At 35.8% G+C, this 22900-nt stretch overlaps 1 protein-coding gene across 16 annotated transcripts in view; it reads right to left on the bottom strand.

The window, feature by feature from the left end:
* Nucleotides 1-22900, bottom strand: part of WDFY3 (WD repeat and FYVE domain containing 3) — a 308235-nt gene that overhangs the window by 43190 nt on the left and 242145 nt on the right. For 13 of the 16 annotated variants that reach the window (XM_015138363.3, XM_078002623.1, XM_078002627.1 and 10 more), the window contains 10 exons: nt 22193-22350; nt 21048-21125; nt 19382-19609; nt 12889-12939; nt 10475-10643; nt 7476-7639; nt 4478-4626; nt 3225-3345; nt 2265-2350; nt 72-152 (listed from right to left, as the gene is read on the bottom strand). In XM_015138363.3, coding sequence (XP_014993849.2) covers nt 72-152; nt 2265-2350; nt 3225-3345; nt 4478-4626; nt 7476-7639; nt 10475-10643; nt 12889-12939; nt 19382-19609; nt 21048-21125; nt 22193-22350 — 1285 coding nt within the window. The remainder of the gene's footprint in view (nt 1-71; nt 153-2264; nt 2351-3224; nt 3346-4477; nt 4627-7475; nt 7640-10474; nt 10644-12888; nt 12940-19381; nt 19610-21047; nt 21126-22192; nt 22351-22900) is intronic. The other 3 variants (XM_078002624.1, XM_078002628.1, XM_078002629.1) reach the window with 1 other exon arrangement.

Here is a 22900-nt window from a genome sequence, read left to right as displayed (position 1 = left end):
TAATACTGTCCAGATATGAATCATCCCAACTTCACTACTAATCTGTAATACTCAAGGAACAAACCACCTACCCCTGCTCCACACTCGTGTTTGGTCGTTGTCCAGATACGGATTCTGAACTGTCCGTTAGAGACGGCACTACAGCCAAAAACCTGAAAAATTTAAAACAGCATAAAATTGAAAATGAAGTCTCAGTCAGGATCTAATGGGAAGCTTTAGAAAGGATGATTTGTTTAGATGTTCATAGTTGCATCTACCCTCCCATAACCCACTGAATGGCAGGCAAAAGGAATATATAATAATTAGAATACTCTTTGGGTTATAAAAAAAATATGATGACATCCAGAGCCAAATATAAATGCCCATAACAAAATCTATTATTTTGGACTTCTCTGAATAGGAAATAATTTCTTAGCACTAAAAACAATAGCACCTTTAGAAATTAAAAAATCAGATAAGTAAAAGTGAATCTCAATCACTTTACTTAGCTCTTCCCATATGTGAAAGGAGTTTTGGGCTACCAATCAATATCCACACGTGCTTTATTTGAACCACCCTCATTTCCCAGCTGCTCACAGGTAATATTACTGTACTGCAATGAGAAGCAATGTTGGATGGTTTAGTTATTCCTCATGGAAATAATTTGAAATATAAAAATTTTCTATAATAGAGGGATTGCCAGGATCTACATCACCCTTCAAAGAGCAAGAGAATGCCTCTCATCTACATGGTTAGTTCAGAATAGCCTTATTATTCACACATTCAAGAGAATGATCTTTAAATACCAGAGATACGTGTTGCTTTTCCTTTTTAAAAAAATTTATAGGCTGAGTGCGGTGGCTCATGCCTGTAATCTCAGCACTTTGGGAGGCCAAGGTGGGCAGATCATGAGGTCAGGAGATTGAGACCATCCTGGCCAACATAGTGAATGAAACTCCATCTCTACTAAAACCACAAAAATTAGCTGGGTGTGGTGGTACATGCTTGAAATCCCAGCTACTTGGGAGGATGAGGCAGGAAAACTGCTTAAACCTGGCGGGCGGAGGCTGCAGTGAGGCAAGATCATGCCACTGCACTCCAGCCTGGTGACAGAGCAAAAATTATTATTTTTTGAAACAGTGCCTTGCTCACTCAGGCTAGAGTGCAGTGGTGTGATCATGGCTTACTGCAACCTTGACCTCCCGGGCTTAAGCAATCCTCCCACCTCAACCTCCAATTACAGGCATGCGCCACAATGCCCGGCTAATTATTTTATTTTTTTATAGAGACAGGGTCTCACTATGTTGCCCAGGCTGGTCTTGAAGTCTAGACCCAAGTGATCCTCCCTCGTTGGCCTCCCAAAGTGCTGAGGATATGAACGTGAGCCATTGCATAGCTTGGCCTGTTTTTCGCTTAAAAGGAAATTTTAAATATAGTTTATTAAAGATAAAAATATGCTTAAATTAGACTATCTGCCTTATTTAGCTATACTACTTTTTCAAGGATGAAGGTATCCAACATCCCTTCCATGGCCAGAGAAAAGTCCCACGTAAATTAAATTTCTAAGGGAACTCAGTCCTTGCTTTCAATAGCAAGAAACTGCATTGGCTTCATTTTGGTAAATACAAAGAAACCTTATTTTGAAAGTAAAGGTTTATTTTTGGCCAGGCACGGTGGCTCATGCCTGTAATCCCAGCACTTTGGGAGGCCGAGGCGGGCGGATCACGAGGTCAGGAGATTGAGACCATCCTGGCTAACATGGTGAAACCCCGTCTCTACTAAAAATACAAAAAAATAAGCCGGGCATGGTAGCGGGAGCCTGTAGTCCCAGCTACTCGGGAGGCTGAGGCAGGAGAATGGCGTAAACCTGGGAGGCGGAGTTTTAAGTGAGCCAAGATCAGGCCACTGCACTCTAGCCTGGGTGACAGAACGAGACTCTGTCTCAAGAAAAAAAAAAAAGAAACTGAAGTTTTATTTTTAAAGCTACAGTTTCATCATCCTTTGTATGTAGAGACACAGGACTTAGTGATAAAAGTAGTTTTTGATGATTTCTACTATAAGTTAGCAGGAGGAAAAATGGTATGTCACAATAGAATTGCATTATTTTAAAAGTTAGAAGAACAATTGTTTCAAGAGGCTGGCAACAATAATACAAATTATTTTCTTCAAAGATGTTGGCTCAATGATCTAAATTCTAGATTTTTAAAAACTAGCATAACTGAGAAAAGATTCCCCCTCCCATCTCTTCCCACAGTAGTAGACAAAGTGTTCCTAACAAACAAGACCTTTGATAGACTTTGTTTCTAATTCCTTTCTGAAAAGCAAGGAGGTAATTCCGTCCATCTCCAGAGAAAACTTCCACAGCAATAGGCTGAAATGATCAGAGAGAAAAACATTAAGAAAAAACAGAAGTTCACAATAAGATTATATATTAACTTTTCCACTATGAATTTCTACAATGTTCAAGAAGTTAATCTGCTAACACTTTTAAAGTCATGAATTCCCTGAAGATTAAGCTACAAAATAAACAGATATTTCTTATTCTGCTCAATTTATTTCTAAAGTCTTTAATAACAGAATAAAAATAATTATTATACAATTATAATTTTATAAAATTATAGTAAGGATGTAATTTTTATATTAGAAGAAAACTAAAATGTTAATTTGGATAGCTACAGGGAAAGATGGATAACAAAGATAATCACTCAAATTTTAGGTTGTGTTTAAACAAGAGAAATGCATTGTACAAAATTATGCATCCACGTGACCTGAGGTGACCTGAGTCTGTCTATAACCAAATCTAAGGATTATTCTAAATGCAGATCCTGGCTGGACACGGTGGCTCATGCCTGTAATCCCAGCACTTTGGGAGGCTGAGGTGGGTGGATCACGATGTCAGGAGATCAAGACCAACCTGGCTAACATGGTGAAACCCCGTCTCTACTAAAAAATACGAAACAATTAGCCGGGTGTGGTGGCGGGCACCTGTAGTCCCAGCTACTCAGGAGGCTGAGACAGAAGAATGGCGTAAACCCGGGAGGTGGAGCTTGCAGTGAGCCTAGATCACGCCACTGCACTCCAGCCTGGGTGACAGAGCAAGACTCCGTCTCAATAAATAAATAAATAAATAAATAAATAAATAAGTGCAGATCCTATTGAGGGTTTCCATGGCACATACCAATTTTTAAATAATACATTTTCAGAATAAAGAAACAGGACAAAACAGTACTACTAAATTGACTCACCTGCAGGAGATATCTCCTTTTATGAACTTCCTTGATATCTTCATATGCAAAAATGCTGCATGTTCTCTTGAGTTGACTAGGACCTTGCCTGGCTCCTCTAGGGATAATTGGCTCATGCATACTACAGGCAGCCAAGAGAAAAAGCAAATAAACAAAAACACAGCAAGAGATAAATTTACTGTTCCACAAAGGGTGAGCTAATTTTAAACACATGAACAGGATGGAGGAATAATATATATCAGAATTTTCAGTTAAAAAATACGTTTAAAAGAAAAATTTGTTAGCTACCTGAGATACAAGGAACCCCCTTTGATGAATGCAATTTTAAAAACTCCCCTATTACTGTCAGGACCAAGTTATTCACCAGACATGGTTAGCACAGTGCTTCAGCTCACATACTTTCTGGGGACCAAGAAAATGTCTTAATTTATTTTAAAAATCAGAAAAAAAAAATCAACTTTTAGGTAGAAAAAGGTAGAAAAAAATGTTTTCATATGTGATTATATTTATACCATTAGTCACAACATATAAGTTTAAATATTTTTGTATGGAAAAAGGACCCATAAAAGTCTTAATGTGACCCTGACTGTTGCTGAAAGTAATTATTTGAAATATCTCCTAGGAATGAACTATAGAAACAATGTCTGTATTCAAGGGTGCTAGGAAAATGTTAAAGAAGAGAAGCAGCCAGCCTGTTGATCTTCTAAGCCCTAAGCTTCTTATCCTTTTTCTAGCTTGGTCTCTCTCCCGAGTTTTCCACTACTCACTATTAGTTTCATCACAGGACAGCAGAAGAAAAGGAAGATGCCTACAACTCAGTCAGTAAATCTCTGCTAATGCTTTAGTCATGCTGTTTCTAGGGTACTCAGTACCTGATGATGCTCTTTCATTTTTAGGAGTATTGTGCAGTTACCTGCATTTTCTCTACAATTGTATATCTGCTATATTTTTTAAAAGGACGATTTATAAATTCAGAATAAATTTATAAATATATAGATTATAATATAAATAACTCAGAATTCACAGAAATAAATGTTATTTAGCTTTCATCTTAATAAAGAAGCCAAACATTTTCATTATTACCTTAAAATAACTGAATATCATCTTTGTGAGTATGTAATGATGAATACACACAAACTGAGAGAGAACATTACCTAGAACACAATTTTTTGATTAAAAAAGAAAACTATGCAAATATACTTTCTGTCTTCTAAAGACAGTCATACATTGTGTCTCTTCATTCATTTACTTACTTTGGAGGTAAGGTTTCAATATCTCTTATTTCCCTGGTTGCTGTCATGGTAAATCCATCAATCACATAAAAATGCTCTTTACCAAAAAGAAGGAGCCCCTCACTGGTATCTAGGCCCTGGACTCGAGCACAACGGTACATGTGTTGGATCTATAAAGAAGCCCATAAACATTCATTAATACAGGTATTTTGTAAAGATCAATTTTTGTTAGACTATTATGGCATCCCTAGAGCTAAGCATATTAAATCAGAGTTTAAACATATTCCGAAGAATAAGCTTAGATTACAGTCTGATTTGCACCTGACTAGAGTAAAACTAAACAATTCCTTCATACCCATCCACTCATCTGCCAATCCCATCTCTCTCAATATTCTGGGTGTACTTTCTGTAGGCCAGGCACATATGCGCTAGCTTCTAAAAGTGAAGAACATTAGATAAGGCTCCTGCCCTCATGAAGGGAGACAGACACAGCAAGCTTGGCAGGAAGGGGAATTGAGGCATACATGTAAGGAGATTAGAATAGGATTGTGTTCTATGTGAGGCAAGATGACACAGAGTGAAAATTGCAGGGCCTGCTAACTCAGGGTAAATTTCCAGTTCTGCCACTTTGTAGACTGGGTCAAGTTTCTTAATTTCTCTGAGTCTCCATGTCTTCATTTGTAAATTTCTAATTGACTTGTGAGAATTAAGTGAGATAATGTACATAATCAGGTTAGGAATTATTGGTTGCTTTCTCTTCCACACAGTTTACCTTCTTTTTCCATCATATCCCCTGGAAATGGAACTGTAGAATTTGTTTCTATTCATTCCCCACCTGGATTCTGCTCCCTGGAGACTATTGTACTGTTGCAAAAAGCCAAGCTTGGCAGAAGTTGTGTTTTCCTCATAGGAAGGAGCATTGCTAAATCTCTCAAAGTAAGTATTGTTTTCTCTCCAAAGGGCAGTATCTAATTCTTTGTAAAAACTCTTTCTTGCTTAAACTTAGTTCAACATGAGTCAAGACAAAAATCAGCAATTAAATCAGAGTTAAACAAATGTCAGTTTGAATACACTTCCCGCACTATTAAAACTTAAAGCAACTACAGCAAAAACTGTACTCATGAGATTATAAGTTTTAAAAATGAAAGCATTGTAGTAAGCTTTCTAAAATATCTAAATATAAGTCAGTTTTCATTGCTACATCTGATCAATCCTGATATACTTTAAAAGTTTCTCTACTGCAGTATATTTATGCATATATACACACATACATACATATATTATATATACACACATACACACACACACACACACACACACACACAAATGCTTATTTCCTAAGTGTATGGCTGGATTAATTTTCAAATGCTAAAAATTTGGTGTGACCAGCATCCAGACCAAGAAACAGAATGCTTCCCAGTCCGTAGAAGCCTCTCTTGTGCTTCCTTCATATCTGGGGTACTTTTATAGTTACATGATCTTTTCTTAATGTATTGTCATTCAGTATTAATTAGGGCACACATTTGAACAGAACTGTTTTGATTATACTCCAATTTCTAGTGACTACTTAGAGCGTAAGACCTCAAAGGTTTTATACCAAGATCTAATGTAACAGACAAAAGAACATCCTTTAAAAAGGTGATATTCATAACACATTCACGTCATTCATTCCCTTGTTTATTCAACCAATCATGCCTTCATTCAAAGGTTTATTGGTTATCTATTATGCAACTGGACCTGTGTAAGGCAATGAGATAGGGATAAGACACAGTTTGCCTATAAGGAGCTCAAAATCTAGGACAAAAGAAAGATATTGGAACAAGTAATTATGACATAATACGGAGTGATATATATAAGGCATCATGAAAGTATAGAGGAAGGGTATCCAACCAAGCCTGAGCTAGCAAAAGAGTCAAAGAAAGCTTCCTATGTTTGACTATTATAAACATCCAGATAAATGGGATAACACACAGGATTTATTAGGATAAAGGTTAAGCAAGTAAAAGGAAGAGGGGCATTTTGGCAGGCAAAAACAATATGAGTGACATGGTTTGCATGTGTGTCCCCTACACAGCTCATGTTGCAATGTGATCCCCATTGTTGGAGGGGCGGCCTTATGGGAGGTGTTTGGGTCATGGAAGTGGGACCCTCATGAATGGCTTGGTGTCGTCCTGGCGGTAATGAGTCCTCACTCTATCAGTTCACACAAGAGCGCCTTTTCTTACCATGTGACAAGCCTGCACCCCTTCATCTTTTGCCACGAGTTAAAGCTTTCTAAGGCCTCATCAGAAGCCAAGCAGATGCTGGTGCCATGCTTGTACAGCTTGTAGAAGTGTTAAGCCAAATAAACATGTTTTCTTTATAAATTATCCAGCCTGAAGTATTCCTTTATAGCAATGCAACATGGACAACACAATGAGTAAAGTGCAGAGTGGAAAAAAAAAACAACATGGTGGGTGTAATGAATTCCAAGGTGTACCAGGCTGCAGGGGATCAGGTTATAAGACAGAGTCAGTGGAATGAGACCAGAGAGGTCAGCAGGGTATTGGAGGTTGAGTGAGAAATAGGAAGGTGATATCTTCTGTGAGTGAAGGACAGTAGGGGCTAAATAATCCAAGGCTGGAGGTGACAGTCCAGATTGGCTGAAGCTGCTGGTAGGTTATTACTGGAATTACGGAGATGTAGAAAAAAATACAAGGCCAGATTGCTGAATAGGCTGTCTACATGGACTTGAAATAGAGAATTATGGCAAGATCTGTGGTATAGAGGAAGACAGAGAATTAGGTGCCAGTTGTTAATACTGTATCTGATGAAACCTTATGCTGTTTAATGTTTCAGGGGAGTGAGAAAACCCTTACAGAAGAGAGAAGTAGAGTACTGAACCCAAAAGGCTGCTTAAAGCTGTATTTTATTACAGAGGCTAAAGCATTTACTTTCCACAGCTACCCTATCAACTCATGTTGTCTTAATAATATGTTACTGAAATATTTACAATCCTTACTTTTCAGAAGCACAATACCTTTTCTCCTTCCTCTAACAGACGCAGTAAGGTAGCATTATCTGTTTTCTCCTCCTCTTCTATGGAGCTGCCCTCGGCAATCTGGTCTTGTAGCTGCTCCTGGTTCTCCTCATCTCCTCCATCAGGTGCAGATCGGGAGCGTTTTAGAGGAGGCTTGACCAAACCTACAGTATAATAACCAAGAGGGCCATGTGGCATTGCAAGGACCTTGTGCGGAAGCAGTTTAGTCTCATGTAGTCCCTTCTACAGATATCCAATTTGAGACAATTCTGGAAGGTATAGGGAGGTAGCACATTCAGTGGTTAAGAACATAGTCCTCTGGAGTTAATGACCTTGGAAAATTATTCAACTTTCTGAACCTTAGTTTCTTATCTAAAAAACTGGGACAAGAGCCGGGTATGGGCAATATAGCAAGACTCTGTCTTAAAACAACAACAACAACAAAAAACCACCTGGTACAAGTACAGTATCTTCTTAGAGGATTGTTGGACTACATTAGGTAATTCATGTGAAGTGCTTAGCATTATGCTTAATACATAATAAATTCTCAGTAAGTGTCAGGTGATGATGATAACAGAACGCTATAATAGTAAGAATGGTGTAGCTTAGGTAGGTGTCATTAAGGGGACACCATGAATAAATAATCAAGTATTGTCACAAAAATAAAGACAGCAAACTATAAACATGATTATGACTGGGTGCAGTAGCTCATGCCTATAATCACAGCACTTTGGGAGGCCAAGGTGAGCCGATCACCTGAGGTCAGGAGTTTGAGACCAGCCTGGGCAACATTGCAAAACCCTGTCTCTACTAAAAATAAAAAAATTAGCCGGGTGTGGTGGTGCATGCCTGTAGTCCCAGCTACTCAGGAGGCTGAGGTAGGAGAATCGCTTGAACCTGGGAGGCAGAGGTTGCAGTGAGCTGAGATCATGCCACTGCACTCCAGCCTGGGTGACACACCAAGACTCTGTCTCAAAAAAAGTAAAAAATAAACATGATTACAAGATATCCCACCTATTTGGAGGACTCTTGAAGACTATTTCATGCCTCATTTCACAAGTGGCAGTACGGTTTTTCATACATGAATTAATTTGATCAAAATACCAGGTCAGAAAGAACAGAATTCTTTATAATACAGGGACATATAATTTAATCTGCAGATTAAGGTAACATTTTACTACCTACATTTTGACAACTTTTTAGTAATCAAAGTAGGATAAATTAAAATCAGTTGATAGTAACCAGTGAGGACCCAACATATGAGAAATCCTTAAAATACATGCTAAATCACATATTTTGATTAAATTAATACTCTTTGTGCCATCCAAAGTAACACTATACCTGCCTGTTACAGTTGCTCTAAGCACTTTGGAAAAGCACAAGTCAGCCTGAGTCTTATCCTTTGAATATTACTTATCAGAGGTTTTGCTTTGCCTTGAGAAGAGCCTTGTTTTCATATTCGAACAAGTGTAGTAAGTAAGCAACAGAGATCAAATCCTCCAGAGAACATCCACAAGGGGAGAAAGCTTACAGCTGCATTATTTTTAGCTTAATGAATCAAAACCTCCATTTCTATGTCTTGCATAATACCCTGTATATTTATGCTTTTAGCTCAATTAGAGATTAGGAAAATCAGGCCAGAGAAGTTAAGAGCCAATGACCCAAACACAATCTATCAAACTCTGTGGATTATACCTTGGCTTGTATCCAGCAATAGCTTTGAACCCAATTCAATAACTGTGCTGGTGCAATGTCAACAAAATTAGAAGGCTTTAATCTCTGTTCAACTACCAAAAGTTTCAGTGATTTTATGAAAATGTTGGAACAATTATAAAATGTTTAGTAAGTCATAGTCATCACATGAGAGAACAGGTATAACAACAGGAGAAACTGATCACAATTTAAATAGTGTTTTTTGTTGACACAGTCCTAAACAGATTGCTTTAAAACAATCCGAAACTAATTTTTAATTTATTAACTCATGAAAACTCATTTTTAATTTCTTAGTTTTTAATTCTAAAACTAACTTTTAATTAAAATCTTAATTTACACTTTAGGGATGTATAGAATACGCAAAGAGTTTTGAATTTGTGTTGAATCAGAGGCTTAAGATTAAAACAACCAATTGATTTACTTACTCGAACTGAATCCTCATTCTGTGCTAGTCATGTGTCAAAATTTATAAAGTAAGAAAAAACAATCTGTCTTTGAGAAAAACTCATAAATTAGAAAATGGAAACATACAGCAGTGGAAAATCACTGAAACTGCTATAACAGACATGCACAAAGTACTATCAGTGAACAGAGGAGTTGGAGAAGACTTTAGAGAAGGATGATTTTATACATGACCAGTGAGTTTAAGACTGAGTAGGATGTGTTAAGGTAAGGATAATGGAGAAGCTGTAGAAAAGAAGAAACCATTTCAAGCTGAGGGCACCAATGTAAAAGTACAGAATCTGAAAGTCTATGGACATTGTAGTCCAATTCATCATCTATTCAGCTCCTAAAGTTTAGATCTGGGATAATCTCTCTCAACTCATAGGAAGAAAAACCATTATTCCTTACTATTGGCTAATATGCACTAATTACAGGTTTAATAGTTATTTTAATTTTATAAATATTTAGTTATTAAGCCCTTAACTTAAAATATCAAGTGCTGAGGCACATGTTCTCAAGACCTTCTGAGGCTGTGTCATGAAAAAATGCATATGCATATTAAAAAAAAACTAAATATCAAGTGCCATTGAGGATTCTGAGAAATACAATTAAAAAACCATTAAGCCAATGGGCACGTGACATTCATTTGTAGGCAATAAACAAAAGCAAGTGTCTTTAGTTCTGACAAAGAAATCAATCGTTAAGAAGGGTGAGATGGTAAAATATGTATAGATATTTTAAAAGTTGGGCCTACTATTTACAGTTGCTCAAATTTTTGTATGAATTCAAATACAAGAATGTTCCAAAATCACTTTTAATCAAAATCAAAAAGGCAGGCTGACCTCTGACTTTAGCAATAGTGTCTTCCCCATGCTCTGGTTCTTGCTGAGCAGCTTCGCCTTCTGAACTCTCCACAATGGTGTCTTGGACAATGGCGGGATTGCCAGAGGCCAGTCGCATGTAGTACTCTTTACTGTCATAACTTACGGCTCTTCTGTATCGAGCAGGTTTCTAAGAAGTGACAAAAGAAAATGACTGAAGATAACTATCATCAAGAATTAAAACATAATATTCTTGAGGAAAGGTATGGTGTCAAGGTGTGTTACCTTTTTAAAGGGGCTTTTCATAGACTGTATGTATATACAGTAAATCCACATTTTTGGGTTAGGTTTCTCTGTTTTAAAATTCCATTGAGTTTTTTAAAGACATACATAAAACAACAATATTAGCAGTTTTGTTCTTCCTGAAATAATCTCTAGCCAAAAAACGTTTCTGTGTTAGTGCAGTGTGTCTTCTTTGGTGTATGAGAAAACCTCCCCATCCAGTAAAGAGAATGCTCACTGTTGAAGAGCATCGAGCTGCAAAGAGCCTGTCTAGTCTGTGAGGAGCCTGGAACTTTGCTTCCACCCCAAGTGAAGTAATTAGGTCAGGCCTAAAGGTCCACACACTCAGAATAATCAGTGTGAGTGTGTAGTTCAAATACTTGGAGGTACAGACTCAATTGCCCTATTCTTTCCTATATTCCCAGGTTTCACTAAGAACGGCCAAAACCTTCTTCAGATCCTTCTGAGAGTCCTGACCCAAAAAGGAATCAAGAAGTTTTATGCCAGCTGACACTCTGGTTAGCTTGCCACTGCAAGCTGCTCTCTCCAGTTTGCTCATTCTCATTGTCTGTTATGTAAAGTAATATGACCCATAACTAACTCAACTAAATGAGTATATTAAGAACATACAGCAGTCCATTTTGAAGAAGAAATTAATTACCTAGAAACATAAGGATTTGATGTCTTAGAACATGATACATGAACATTTCTTTTCCTGATTAGCCTTTATTCTCAAAACAGGTTCTCCAACTGACTTAAATTGTTTTCCCCTTAAAATCATAGAAGATGAGAAACTAAGATCTCAAATATCCTACAAAATATCAGACAGAGGGAAAAGTTGGCATGTATATAGGATCCTCGGATCGGAATTAGACCCACACCATGGATTAATAATTTTAAAAATACGAAATCTGAAACATGCTTTGAAACCTTCCCCTTCTAAATATGACTTTACTTTCCTATAAACAAGAATATGTAATTTAAAAAATTCTACTATCGGTCTACTCTTGAAACTCAAATAGTCAATATGCATCATTTACAACAATGCCCTTTTCAAGCAACATTTTTTTTAAGTGATTTCCAACTAAAGTGGAAAACAAGTGTCCTTTGGGTGAGACATGTAGAATGAGATACTGAACCAAATTTTAGATAAAAAAATAACTAAGTGAAGCCACATTAGCCTTTTTTAACTTCAGGCACAGAGCAAGGAAACAGAGTTGCCAGTGAACTGAGGAATGATATACAGCAAATGGAGACTGAAAATATTACTTGACACAGGAAAGTATTAAAATGATGTAAAATAATATTACAATTTGGAGGATCTGATGGGTAAACAAACAAGAACACTGTACTATTTTTGAAAATGAAAGGAAGGTAGTAGATTTTGTACCATAAAAATTCTTTTGTATGAGGTATCTTCAACTCAAAATTGCTAATATTTAAAAAGATAAAAGCATTGTTAGTGATGGGCAAGACAATGAATTAATAGATGTGGGACAGCATCTGCTTGATTACCGACTTCATGTACAGATTCAAAATTGACCTACAAGAATTTTTCTCTAAATATTTTGAGGTGTACTTCTGTGTCCTAAAAAACTACATTTTTTATTGAATTACGTACTTTCATCTTTCTGGAATATAAAAATGATAATTAACTTTTCTACTAATTAAAATAAATTTGTATTTTAAAAAGTGATCACACACTCTTAGTTTCCATTCATTCTGATTGAAAAAAAATTTTAAAAGAGGAGACATTGCTGCATTCTCAAAATACACACTTTAGTATTTAGAATTGAATGAATAACTGAAAAGTTGAAGACGCCAGGCTGCCCATTACTAACATGCCTCATAATTTGTTAGTTTATGTGTGAAGCAATACATGTTTTTGTAGTGAGAGCAGTGAACACTCAGCCTGTTAGTGAGCAGCATATAAATCCTAAAAAGAGACAATCAGAAAAAGCTGAGAAACAGTAGAACAACGTCTCTCAGCCTGAATGAAATCAACTGTTCAACTCTAAGGAACTTATAGGAAGAACAAATTGAAAGCCAATCTTTTAAGTTAGTCTAATCTAGCATGCACTTAAAAAAAACCCAGAAAACAAAAAACAAAACTAGAAGTAGTTTACATTCTTTTACTGTAATTTGTGTTTTACCTTTTGAGGAATATCATCGGGTGTCTCAGGCTGTTTACTTGGGATCTCAGACTGAAAACAGGGTATTAAGTATAGACATATCAGAAAAAAAAAACATAAAGAGGAACACAAAAATAAAATTTTTCTTGAGGACTGTATGAAATATGAAAGATGTAGTTACTCAAAGAAAATTAACATGATAGCCAAAGCAGCTTAAATAATCACTTAGCATCTTGTGGTTACTTTCTCACAGATCAAAAGTAGTTTTAAGTAAACCTTAAATACGCCAAATGTCTCAGTGCTATTGAACAGGACGAACTCTTACAAATCACACAGGCAAAACTTCAGCACAGGTTGCCATTGACTTGATTTACAGGCAACTCTTTATACTGTTTAAAAAAAAAAAGAAAAAAAAACAACAGAAAACAAACCTGAAATCAGGATAACAGAACCTAATGCTAGCTAATATCTTCCATCTTCTTTTCCCTGGGGTTATCCCTAAATCTGTGTTGTTAACAGGGGCAAATGGCTGATTTAAGCTATCATTTACAATACTCCATACCACAGACATCACTCTCTTTCTTTTAAGAATCCTCCTTTAAAAGCATAAGGACCTACCTACTTCCTTCACTACCTTCACCATCCCAGAAAGGCTGAAAGCAGAGGGTAGACTGGATCATCAGCTTCCAGATCAGAAGTTCTTCTAGAGTACTTTTAAAAGAATTAGGTAATGGCTTTATATTTTATTTTCAGAATAAAATCCTGGTTAATAAGAAGGCAATTCTGTTGAGCTGTAGCATGTGGCTTCATGTAAGCACACAGGTAGCTACAGACAATAATGCAACCAAAAACCACTTCCGAATTTCCTTCCTGTTCATGGTTTATATCTGGTGATGACTTCTAGTACCTTTCCCTATAGTAAACATGAGCAGGCAAAGTGTTTTCACAAATGTTTGCTTCCCAAGGCAAAACCATGGCCCACTAGGCATACTTACAAATACTTCACATGGTTTTAGTGATTCTTTTTAAAAGCAAACTTGTAAAGGTATATCTTATATTGAAAAATAATCTTTAACGTCTAATCAACGTTCTTTATCTTGGTAGGGATTTAGATGATAAAAGTGTAATGTATGTATTTGTTAAAACTCACTGACTAGACCATAATAAAATAAAAGCATTTTAATGGCAAAAACAGATCAGGAAATCCAATATTAAAAAAAGAAAGAAAAAAAAATCACTGAATGGTACACTTAAGATTTGTATATTTCAAGGTATATAAAATTTCCTTCAGGAAAAAAAGAATTGTAAACAAATATTGAACTCATAATATGCACATGAAAGTGAAGAAAACTGATTCTTCAACTCGCTCTGAAATTCATAAAACAAAACAAACGAACAAACAAAAACAAGATAGGACCAGGAGTGGTGGCTCACACCTATAATCCTAGCACTTTGGGAGGCCGAGGTGGGTGGATTGCTGGAGCTCAGGAGTTCAAGATCAGCCTGGGCAACATGGCGAACCCCCCATCTCTACCAAAAAATCCAAAAATAGCCTGGCGTAGTGGTACATGCCTGTAAACCCAGCTGCTTGGGAGACTGAGGCGAGAGGATTACTTGAGCCCAGGTGGTCGAGGCTACAGACAGCCAAGATCGCCACTGCACTCCAGCCTGGGCAACAGAGCGATACCTTGTCTTAAAACAAATGAATAAAAATATAAGACAGACTGTTGGATAGATATGCAACAAATAAATACAACAAAACAGACCAATTACCAATGTCACACCTGTGACATTCACTATATATACTCCCAGCCAGGATGTAGGCAGGGTCTACTAAGTATACTCTTATATTTTTCCTGGCACCATATGGTACATCGCCAATTAAATACATATTTGCTCACTGATTGATTAACCAGTTCTTATTTTACTAAAAGGCCCAGCACTCAATAGTAAATATGTTATCCAATAATTTTAGCATTATTTTGGTTTCCTTTTATTTAAAAAAGCATTAAATTATTACTATAATTGTTTACATAGAAACCTATATTTTTCAAAGTCAGAATTTCTAGAAAATAATTTTATAGTCCTTTTACTTCAAATGTTTCTATAATGCTGGCAATGAAATTTTCTAAATGAGCTGCTTAGTTTCTGTAAGTCTCGTGACATTTACACATTATATAAAAATACGTATTGAGGCAGCCACAAGAAACTCTCCTAGTTAGAAAAGGAACCTAAAAGTTGACTAGCTTCCTGCCCCTGAGTAACCCTAACTTAATAGGCAAAGTCTTCACCCTAATGAACTTTGCAAAGAATAGTAAATGTGTTTGAGATTATTATTCTTTAAAAATAAGGGAATTATATAATTAAAGCCTAGTTAATATTTAAATACAATTTTTTTAAAATGGCAAAATATGCATTATTTTCCTCCCTTAGGATTCAGAGGAACAACCAGATTTTGAATTTTCAGCACATCCCAGGCTTACATCTTACACTATCTATAATATTTGTTTAAAATACAGAATTATAGTATAATTCAGCTCTTTTAATTATGAAAATTACTCCCCAAGGAAGGTTACTATGTGAAAAGTATAAATCATTTTTATGTGAGAATACAGAATTTTCCACATGTACTTAATTTTTCTCAAGATATTAATAATTATCATTACAATTTTTATTACAATAATTTTAGTTGATAAACTTTCAATGCTGTAAAGTCTGAGTATGTTCCATATTCTATACACAAACATCCAATTTAAAATCAATAAATAAAATTCAAAACTTATACTAGGTAAGCTATTTTTTATACAGTATGTAACATTATCAAAGTTTAAGAAATAAAACTTTAATGAGTAAAAAAAAAAATCACCTGATTTATTTCTAACAAATCAAAGACCTTAAAACAGAAATTAATTTTTTAATCACCACTGTATTCTTTAGCGTAAGTGACAGGACAAAACATGGAAATGTTACTGAGAAATAATAATTATTTTAATCAATAACGCAAAAGATCAAATCATATGCCCTTGCACCAGGAGAGGCTTCAAAAGCAACTTTAGGTTGGCACAAACCTATTATATCACAAAAAGTACTGACTATATTAAACATGCATGCAAGGAGGGCAACAAATTCATGGAAGTTTAAAGGAAAGAACTGGTTGATCTCTAACTCTGGGAGGCAATATTTTTTAATATAGATCAGGGCAGAGGTGGATTTACTATGAAGTTAAGGTAGTTTAAACTTTAGTGGCCTTCACTTGCATGAGTCCCTTTCAAATCCCTGGAAACAAAGCCCTACTAATTTTATATTCATAATTTTTACTCTTTTTCTTATAGAGCCCTCTCCTAAACTGTATAAACTACAGGGCCCATAAAATTGCATTCGAGGCCATTTTAGTGGAAAAGTTTTAGATTTAGGAAAATTCTATAGAATGCTAAAGAGAAAGCACAGGAAAAAAGTCTATAACTTAGGGAAGACAAGAGTGCTGGCAGTTCATTCACTCAATATTCATTAAGTATTAGGTACTTTGTTAGCACTAGAGAGATAAAACCTAACATGGAATACATTCACTATCAATGGATAATGTCATAAAATGGGCAAACATTAGAATCTTTTCTTTTTCAAAGTGATTCTACTACTAAGGGACTGTTGAACTATACTCCTACCTTACTACACTACTTCGCAGCTGCAGCCTAGAAGGGGTTCCTTAACTACTCTAGGTTTCATTTTCTCATCTGTAAAACTGGGATAACAGTATTAACTGTACTTCAGAGGGCTGTTACGAGACTGAAACAAAATGAATTCAAACTGCTCCGTAGAGCATCTAGCTCAGGAGTGTCCAATCTTTTCACTTCCTAGGCCATACTGGAAGAAAACTTGTCTTGGGTCACACATAAAATACACTAAGACTAACAATAGCTGATGACGTTAAAAAAAAAATTCTCTCTCTCTCTTTTTTTTAGATGGAGTTTTGCTCTTGTTGCCCAGGCTGGAGAGCAATGGTGTGATCTCGGCTCACCACAACCTCTGCCTCCTGGGTTCAAGCGATTCTGTCTCAGCCTCCCGAGTAGCTGGAATTACAGGCATGCGCCACCACACCTGGCTAATTTTCTATCTTTAGTAAAGATGAGGTTTCTCCATGTTGGTCAGCATGGTCTTGAACTCCCAACCTCAGGTGATCTGCCTGCCTCGGCTTCCCAAAATGCTGGGATTACAGGTGTGGGCCACCGTGCCTGGCAAAAGTCTCATTATGTTTTAAGAAAGTGTATGAATTTGTGTTGGGTCACATTCAAAGCCATCCTGGGCTATATGTGACCCTTGGGCCTCGGATTGGAGAAGCTTGATCTAGCTCATTGTGCTCTGTAAATATTAGCTCTTCTTTTTTGATTTGATGGTAGAATTCAGTGGGATAATAGATATTATAACTTTTTGAAAATTTGTTTTTAACACTGCCAGATGCATATTCCAAAAGATACAAGTGGACATTTAATGGCATTTCAAATTTACAAAATATGTGAACTACTAAAACTAAAATAAAAATTATTTCAGAAAATTACACCATAGCAGATTAATCTTGACCTTGATTTGTGCATGAACTATGCAGCATGAATTCTATATTCTGTAACTGTCTCTCCTTCCTGACTGCTTTTTCCTTTTAGGTGAAAGTATCTCCAACATTTCTCAACTGTCTTGTATTTTCCAATATGTAACCCACTTGTTAAATACATAAGTTCCATCTGGTACATACTTATTTATGACAGTGTCTGTTTCGATTTCACAGGCTGGTGAATTCCTTTGCCTAGGTAAAATGCTGATGATACTACGGTTGTAGGTGTGAACTCTTAATAGGGTACTTTGTTTTTATCTGATATAGAAGTTAAAATACACTTTTGTAAACAAATGACATTATTACAAGGAAGGAAAGGAGCACAGATAAAAATATTATGGTTATTGTAAAAATAATTCAAAAGTATATGCCTCAGTTAAATCTAAACAGTGAGTTGGTCATATATTTGGGAAAGCATATTTATATTTTAGTATTCTTGAATGGATTCAATTTAAGCATTGACTCAATAAGAAATACTTTATCAAACTGCTAATGCCTTAAATTCTTAATAGATTGTTAAGGAAAAAAGATTAACAATTAAAAGATCATATTGTTGCTTTGCTCTTATAAAAGTAAGTGCTAGTAACAGGCTGCAAAAATATGGGTAGATTACCTTTTTTACAGTGCTCCAGAATTAGAAATTATAGTGCTTTAAGGCACAGCTGCATCAAGTATGGCATTCTTGACAGAATTGAATAGCTTTGAGAAAAGCAGACTTTAGGGAGCTATCTTCTAAACTTTTAATAACTATCAGCAGGAGCTAAGACCTACATATATTACTATTTTAGAAATTTTACTGTTAATTGACAAATTATAATTGTTTATGGTATACAAAGTGATGTTATATGTATATGGTTTGAATGATTAAATCAAGCTAATTAACATATTCAGCACCTCAAATACTTAACAATTTTTGCGCCAAGAACATTTGAAATGTACTCTCTTAGCAATTTTGAAATGTACAATACATTATTATCAATTATAGTCACTAGGAATGTAATAGATCTCAAAAAAATGTATTCCTCCCGTTTATCTGAAACTGTAACCTTTGACCAACATCTCCCTATTCCCCTCATTTCTCAGCCTCTGGAAACCTTCATTCTATTCTTTGCTTCTGAGTTTGATTGTTTTAGATGCCCCATATAAGTGAGATGGATCATGTAGTATTTGTCCTTCTGCACCTTGCTTATTTCATGTAACATAATGTTCTCCAGGTTCATATACACTGTTACAAATGACAGGCTTTCCTTATTTTTTTAAGGCTGAATACTATTCCATTATGTAAACATAGCATATTTTATTTATGTTACTCTGCTGATGGACACTTAGGTTGATGCTAAGATCTACATTAGCATCAGGACTGAGGTTAAACCAATCAGTACAAGATAAATGGAGCTAGGGTGGTCGTCAGAGAAAACCAAGAGGCATTGGAACAATTCAAGCTGCCTCACCTTATATGATCAGAGCTACTTAGAAGATTCATGTGTTCTAATATATAGTGCTTATTCTGGACCAGACACTATTTTAAACACTTAACTAATTTTAATGAACTTAATCCTCCCAATAGTCCTATGAGGTGGAACCATTATTTGCTCAAATTCAGGCATAACAAAACGAAAACCCGGAGAGGTTTAATGACCCGTAACCCATAGCAAAGTGGTGGAGTCAGGTCTTAAATTTGGGCAGTCTGGGTCTGGAGTCTCTGATATAAACCTCTTTATCATGATGTCTCCTTCTTGCACTGTTGCATCTTTTCACTCCACCTCCACTCTGAAGTTATCAATTCAATGGAGTTTGTTGAATTTTTTAAATGAGCTATTTGAGGTAACTGACTTAATAGAGAAAAAATGCTTACAAAGGAAAATAAAAACTTGAAAGAGCCAGTGTGATCATTGAATTCTGCATACTCACCGCCACATTTGTCTCTTGTTCAGTTTCTGGCACGTAAGGGTAATGGTTATAAAACATATCGTTTCGCACCATCTTTTTCCTCATCCTGCAGGGCCCTTCTGTCATCTCCAGCATCCACTTGTCCAGGTGGGAGCCGATGGGAGGGCCCCACAGCCCCCGCTCCCGCAACAGCTCGCACTCGATCTGGCACCACTCTTCCGTCACGTACTTCAGGGCATTCTGCTGACGCTGACAGGAAAGAGTCCAGGTCGGTTTTCAAGCAAAAGCAGGAGTAACAGTAACAAGTCTACAAGTCACTGAAAATCAAGTTATTACTTGGAAACAAACACAATCCACACCATTTCAGTTAATCCTATAAAAGTAAAATTACATTCGTTTATGGTTAAAGTAAGCGGGTTTGTTGTAGAAGGTGGACTTCTTAAAGCATCAAGTAAATGACAGACATGTATAGGGTAGAGCGTGCAATACAGTGGAACAGAGAGTTCAAAGAAGTCTGTTTATCTGGCACAGGAAAGACAGTAATATTATGATGAAAATATATTGAAATGGTTAGCCCTATGTGCGCTAATAAATACATATGGTAATTTAAAGATACACCAAACTGGAAAATAGCTACCACAACATGTATGGGGGATAGTCTAGGAAATCAGATGAAGAAAAAGTGCCAACAGGCTTGATTACTGGTGAACTAGGTAAACATTTCCAAAGATTTTAGATGAAGAATATAAACATGCAGCACTAAGAGGAAACTTGACATTCATACAAAAATCAAAGAGAAACCATTTTCTCCTGGCCACTGGGATAGATTCAAACCATTTTACTTAAAAGGAAATTATGTCACAGTACAAGTTCTTCTTGTCTATCAAATGACAAATATGTAACATTTCAACAGTACACAATGATAAATAACTTGCCCAACGATTCATGGAATGTAAGTATACACAATTTAAATCTAAAAATAAAGATTTCTAAAACATAACTGTCAGTAAAGATTACTGAGTAAATAATTAAAAATTTACCTATCACAGTAGTACTTATATGTTCTTTGGTTGGGGAAACTAAGGATCTAGTGTGATATCCATAAAATATTAGCAGTTAACCATTCAGAAACCTTTAATAGATCCAGAATAGCTAATCTGAGAATAAAACATTTAAGATAAGCTTTTGAGTAATTATGAATTTACCAAGAGAATTTCAATAAATTTATTTTTCACTGACATAATCACCAAGCACTTGTAGGGTAGTAAAAAATAATTTCATTTAATCTTGTAATTTTGTACAATTTTAAGAGACTTCTCAGAGACTTGGATGCATGTTTTCACAATCTCCTTGTTAAAAGCCTGAAAAAGAAGGCTCATCCTTACATTTTATTTTTATTAGGAACAAAGACATGTAATGTGTCAGTAGTGAATGTCAACAGAATTCAGCTGGGCTCATTTTCAGTTAGTTGCTTTTTGAAATGCAGTTTGTTGACAGAAGATTAAAATTTTCCATCCTAAAATCAGTAGCCAAAGTATCTGATGGCAGGAATAATTAAAACCATCATCTGATGATGAATATAGTCCAGCAAGTACCTTAAAATGGGCAGAGAGATACCAGCACAAACAGAGACCTTTTACATACAAAAAATGTAAAACAAACCATTATGATGATTATAAATCCTTACCTCCTGATATTCTTTATATTGTGTATCTACTAAGTCGCGAACAACAGCAATGTGAGTAAACATCCACTGCGAAATCTCCTAACAATGGATGGAAAAAGAGTCTTAATATTTCATGGAGTTCTGGAAAAAAATAGTTAATTACCCTTGAAATTAATGCTAAATAATTGGTTAAAATTCTGCCAAAAGCACCAACACAGAAAACTAAAACAAAAAATTCGGAATGAATTCCATGCTTGTGTGATGGACACAGATCTGCATGCTCTCCTACCCCCCAACCCCCTTCAAGGAAGGGCTTGCTGCCCACGTTTCTGGGCTACTGTCGACACCCTCAGGGATGGCCTTAGCTGCAGAAGGAAGATGGGGCGCCCCACATCCAACGATCTAGGGGTGAGAAGAATCACATATTTCAGCTTAATGGAGGTCAATTCTAAGAGGGTATTCTGTCCTCAAAGCTCCACTTAGTTTGGCTGAGGCTGTCACTAGACCAGCACTGCAGCCTGACTTTTCCCTATATCCAATCCTGCTTTCTTCTCCCTTCCACAGGTATTGATTCCAAGGGCACCCCCTAATATACATTATGCGCACTAAACTCCATCTCAGAGTTTGCTTCCTAGAAAACCTAACCTGATGCATGAGATGGCTGACACATACTCAGACCCTTTCATAGCTGCCACTTAGATTCTGGAATGGTGAAGGAAGTAGGAGGAAGAAGTTAATGCTGGAGGCAGATGAGCTTTTAAAAAACCATCAATCATAGGTATATACAACAAGACTAAAAATTTAAAAAGACTTGTTCGGCTATTGCCTTAAAATTTATATAATTATTAGTAATAACATTACTGAAAGTTGGGAAAATTGAGAGAAAATTATCCATAGTCTGATCATATATTAATCTCTATATCTCATCTTCTATCCAGTTATAAGATGTGTATAAGTAAATAGCACTAATAAATACTTTTATCATAAGAAAATGAGAGAAATTCCCATAGTCTGGATTACTTCTATCTTTATTCTAAAGCAAAAATACAGGAAAGTTTCATTTCCAATCAACTGCTTGTACATGTTAAGTATATTATATAAAATACTACAACTAAACCTTGAAATATAAATTTCTAATAATATCATCAATGAAACTAAAAAAGTACCTGGGTGGAAAGACTGTGTTTATTAAGACCACTTTCTTTTCGATTCCTTCTTGATCCTGTTAACTTGGAAAGACCAAAGCCACTGCTGACACGGGATAATTTGGACTGTGTGGTGGGCACTAAAGCTTCTCCTCGACTTATGCATTTCTTTTCATGGGCTATGAAAAATTAAATTAGATTATTTTATAATTTCTCCATGTATTTATGAATCTTCCTTTTAAAACTTTCATATGTGGTTATAAACTACAACGCTGTAGTTAACAAAAGCAGCACATATTACAGATGCAGACATTACATTTAGATATCACAAATTTATTTATTGGTAATCTTGTTTAAGGATGATTGCTTACAATTATTGTATTACCTGAACTTACAGTTGGTTGAAACTTCACAGCTCTGTAATAACATGTACATTTAACTATGAGTTTCTATATTAATAATTCATAATCACCTAATTAAAATCTTTGGTGTTGGGTATACTTCGCAACTTAGAAATGTTTTGGATTTTTAAAAGGTTATATAGCTTATACACTGTAGATTATACAATGGCACCAGAGAATCTACGGTAAAAAGCTATAATTTAATACATCAATATTACTGCAACAAAATGTATGAATATTCCCATACCAAGTAGGACAAAGAAAAATAAGTTAGGTTCTGCTATAAAGTCAGTTTTGGCACCAAATTAATGAAAAAACAGAGCTTTTT

This window comes from Macaca mulatta, chromosome 5 (assembly GCF_049350105.2).
Source record: "Macaca mulatta isolate MMU2019108-1 chromosome 5, T2T-MMU8v2.0, whole genome shotgun sequence".
NCBI classification, from domain to species: Eukaryota; Metazoa; Chordata; class Mammalia; order Primates; family Cercopithecidae; genus Macaca; species Macaca mulatta.
The sequence above is the reverse complement of the archived record's forward strand: the minus strand, read 5'-3'. Positions and strand labels throughout refer to the sequence as shown.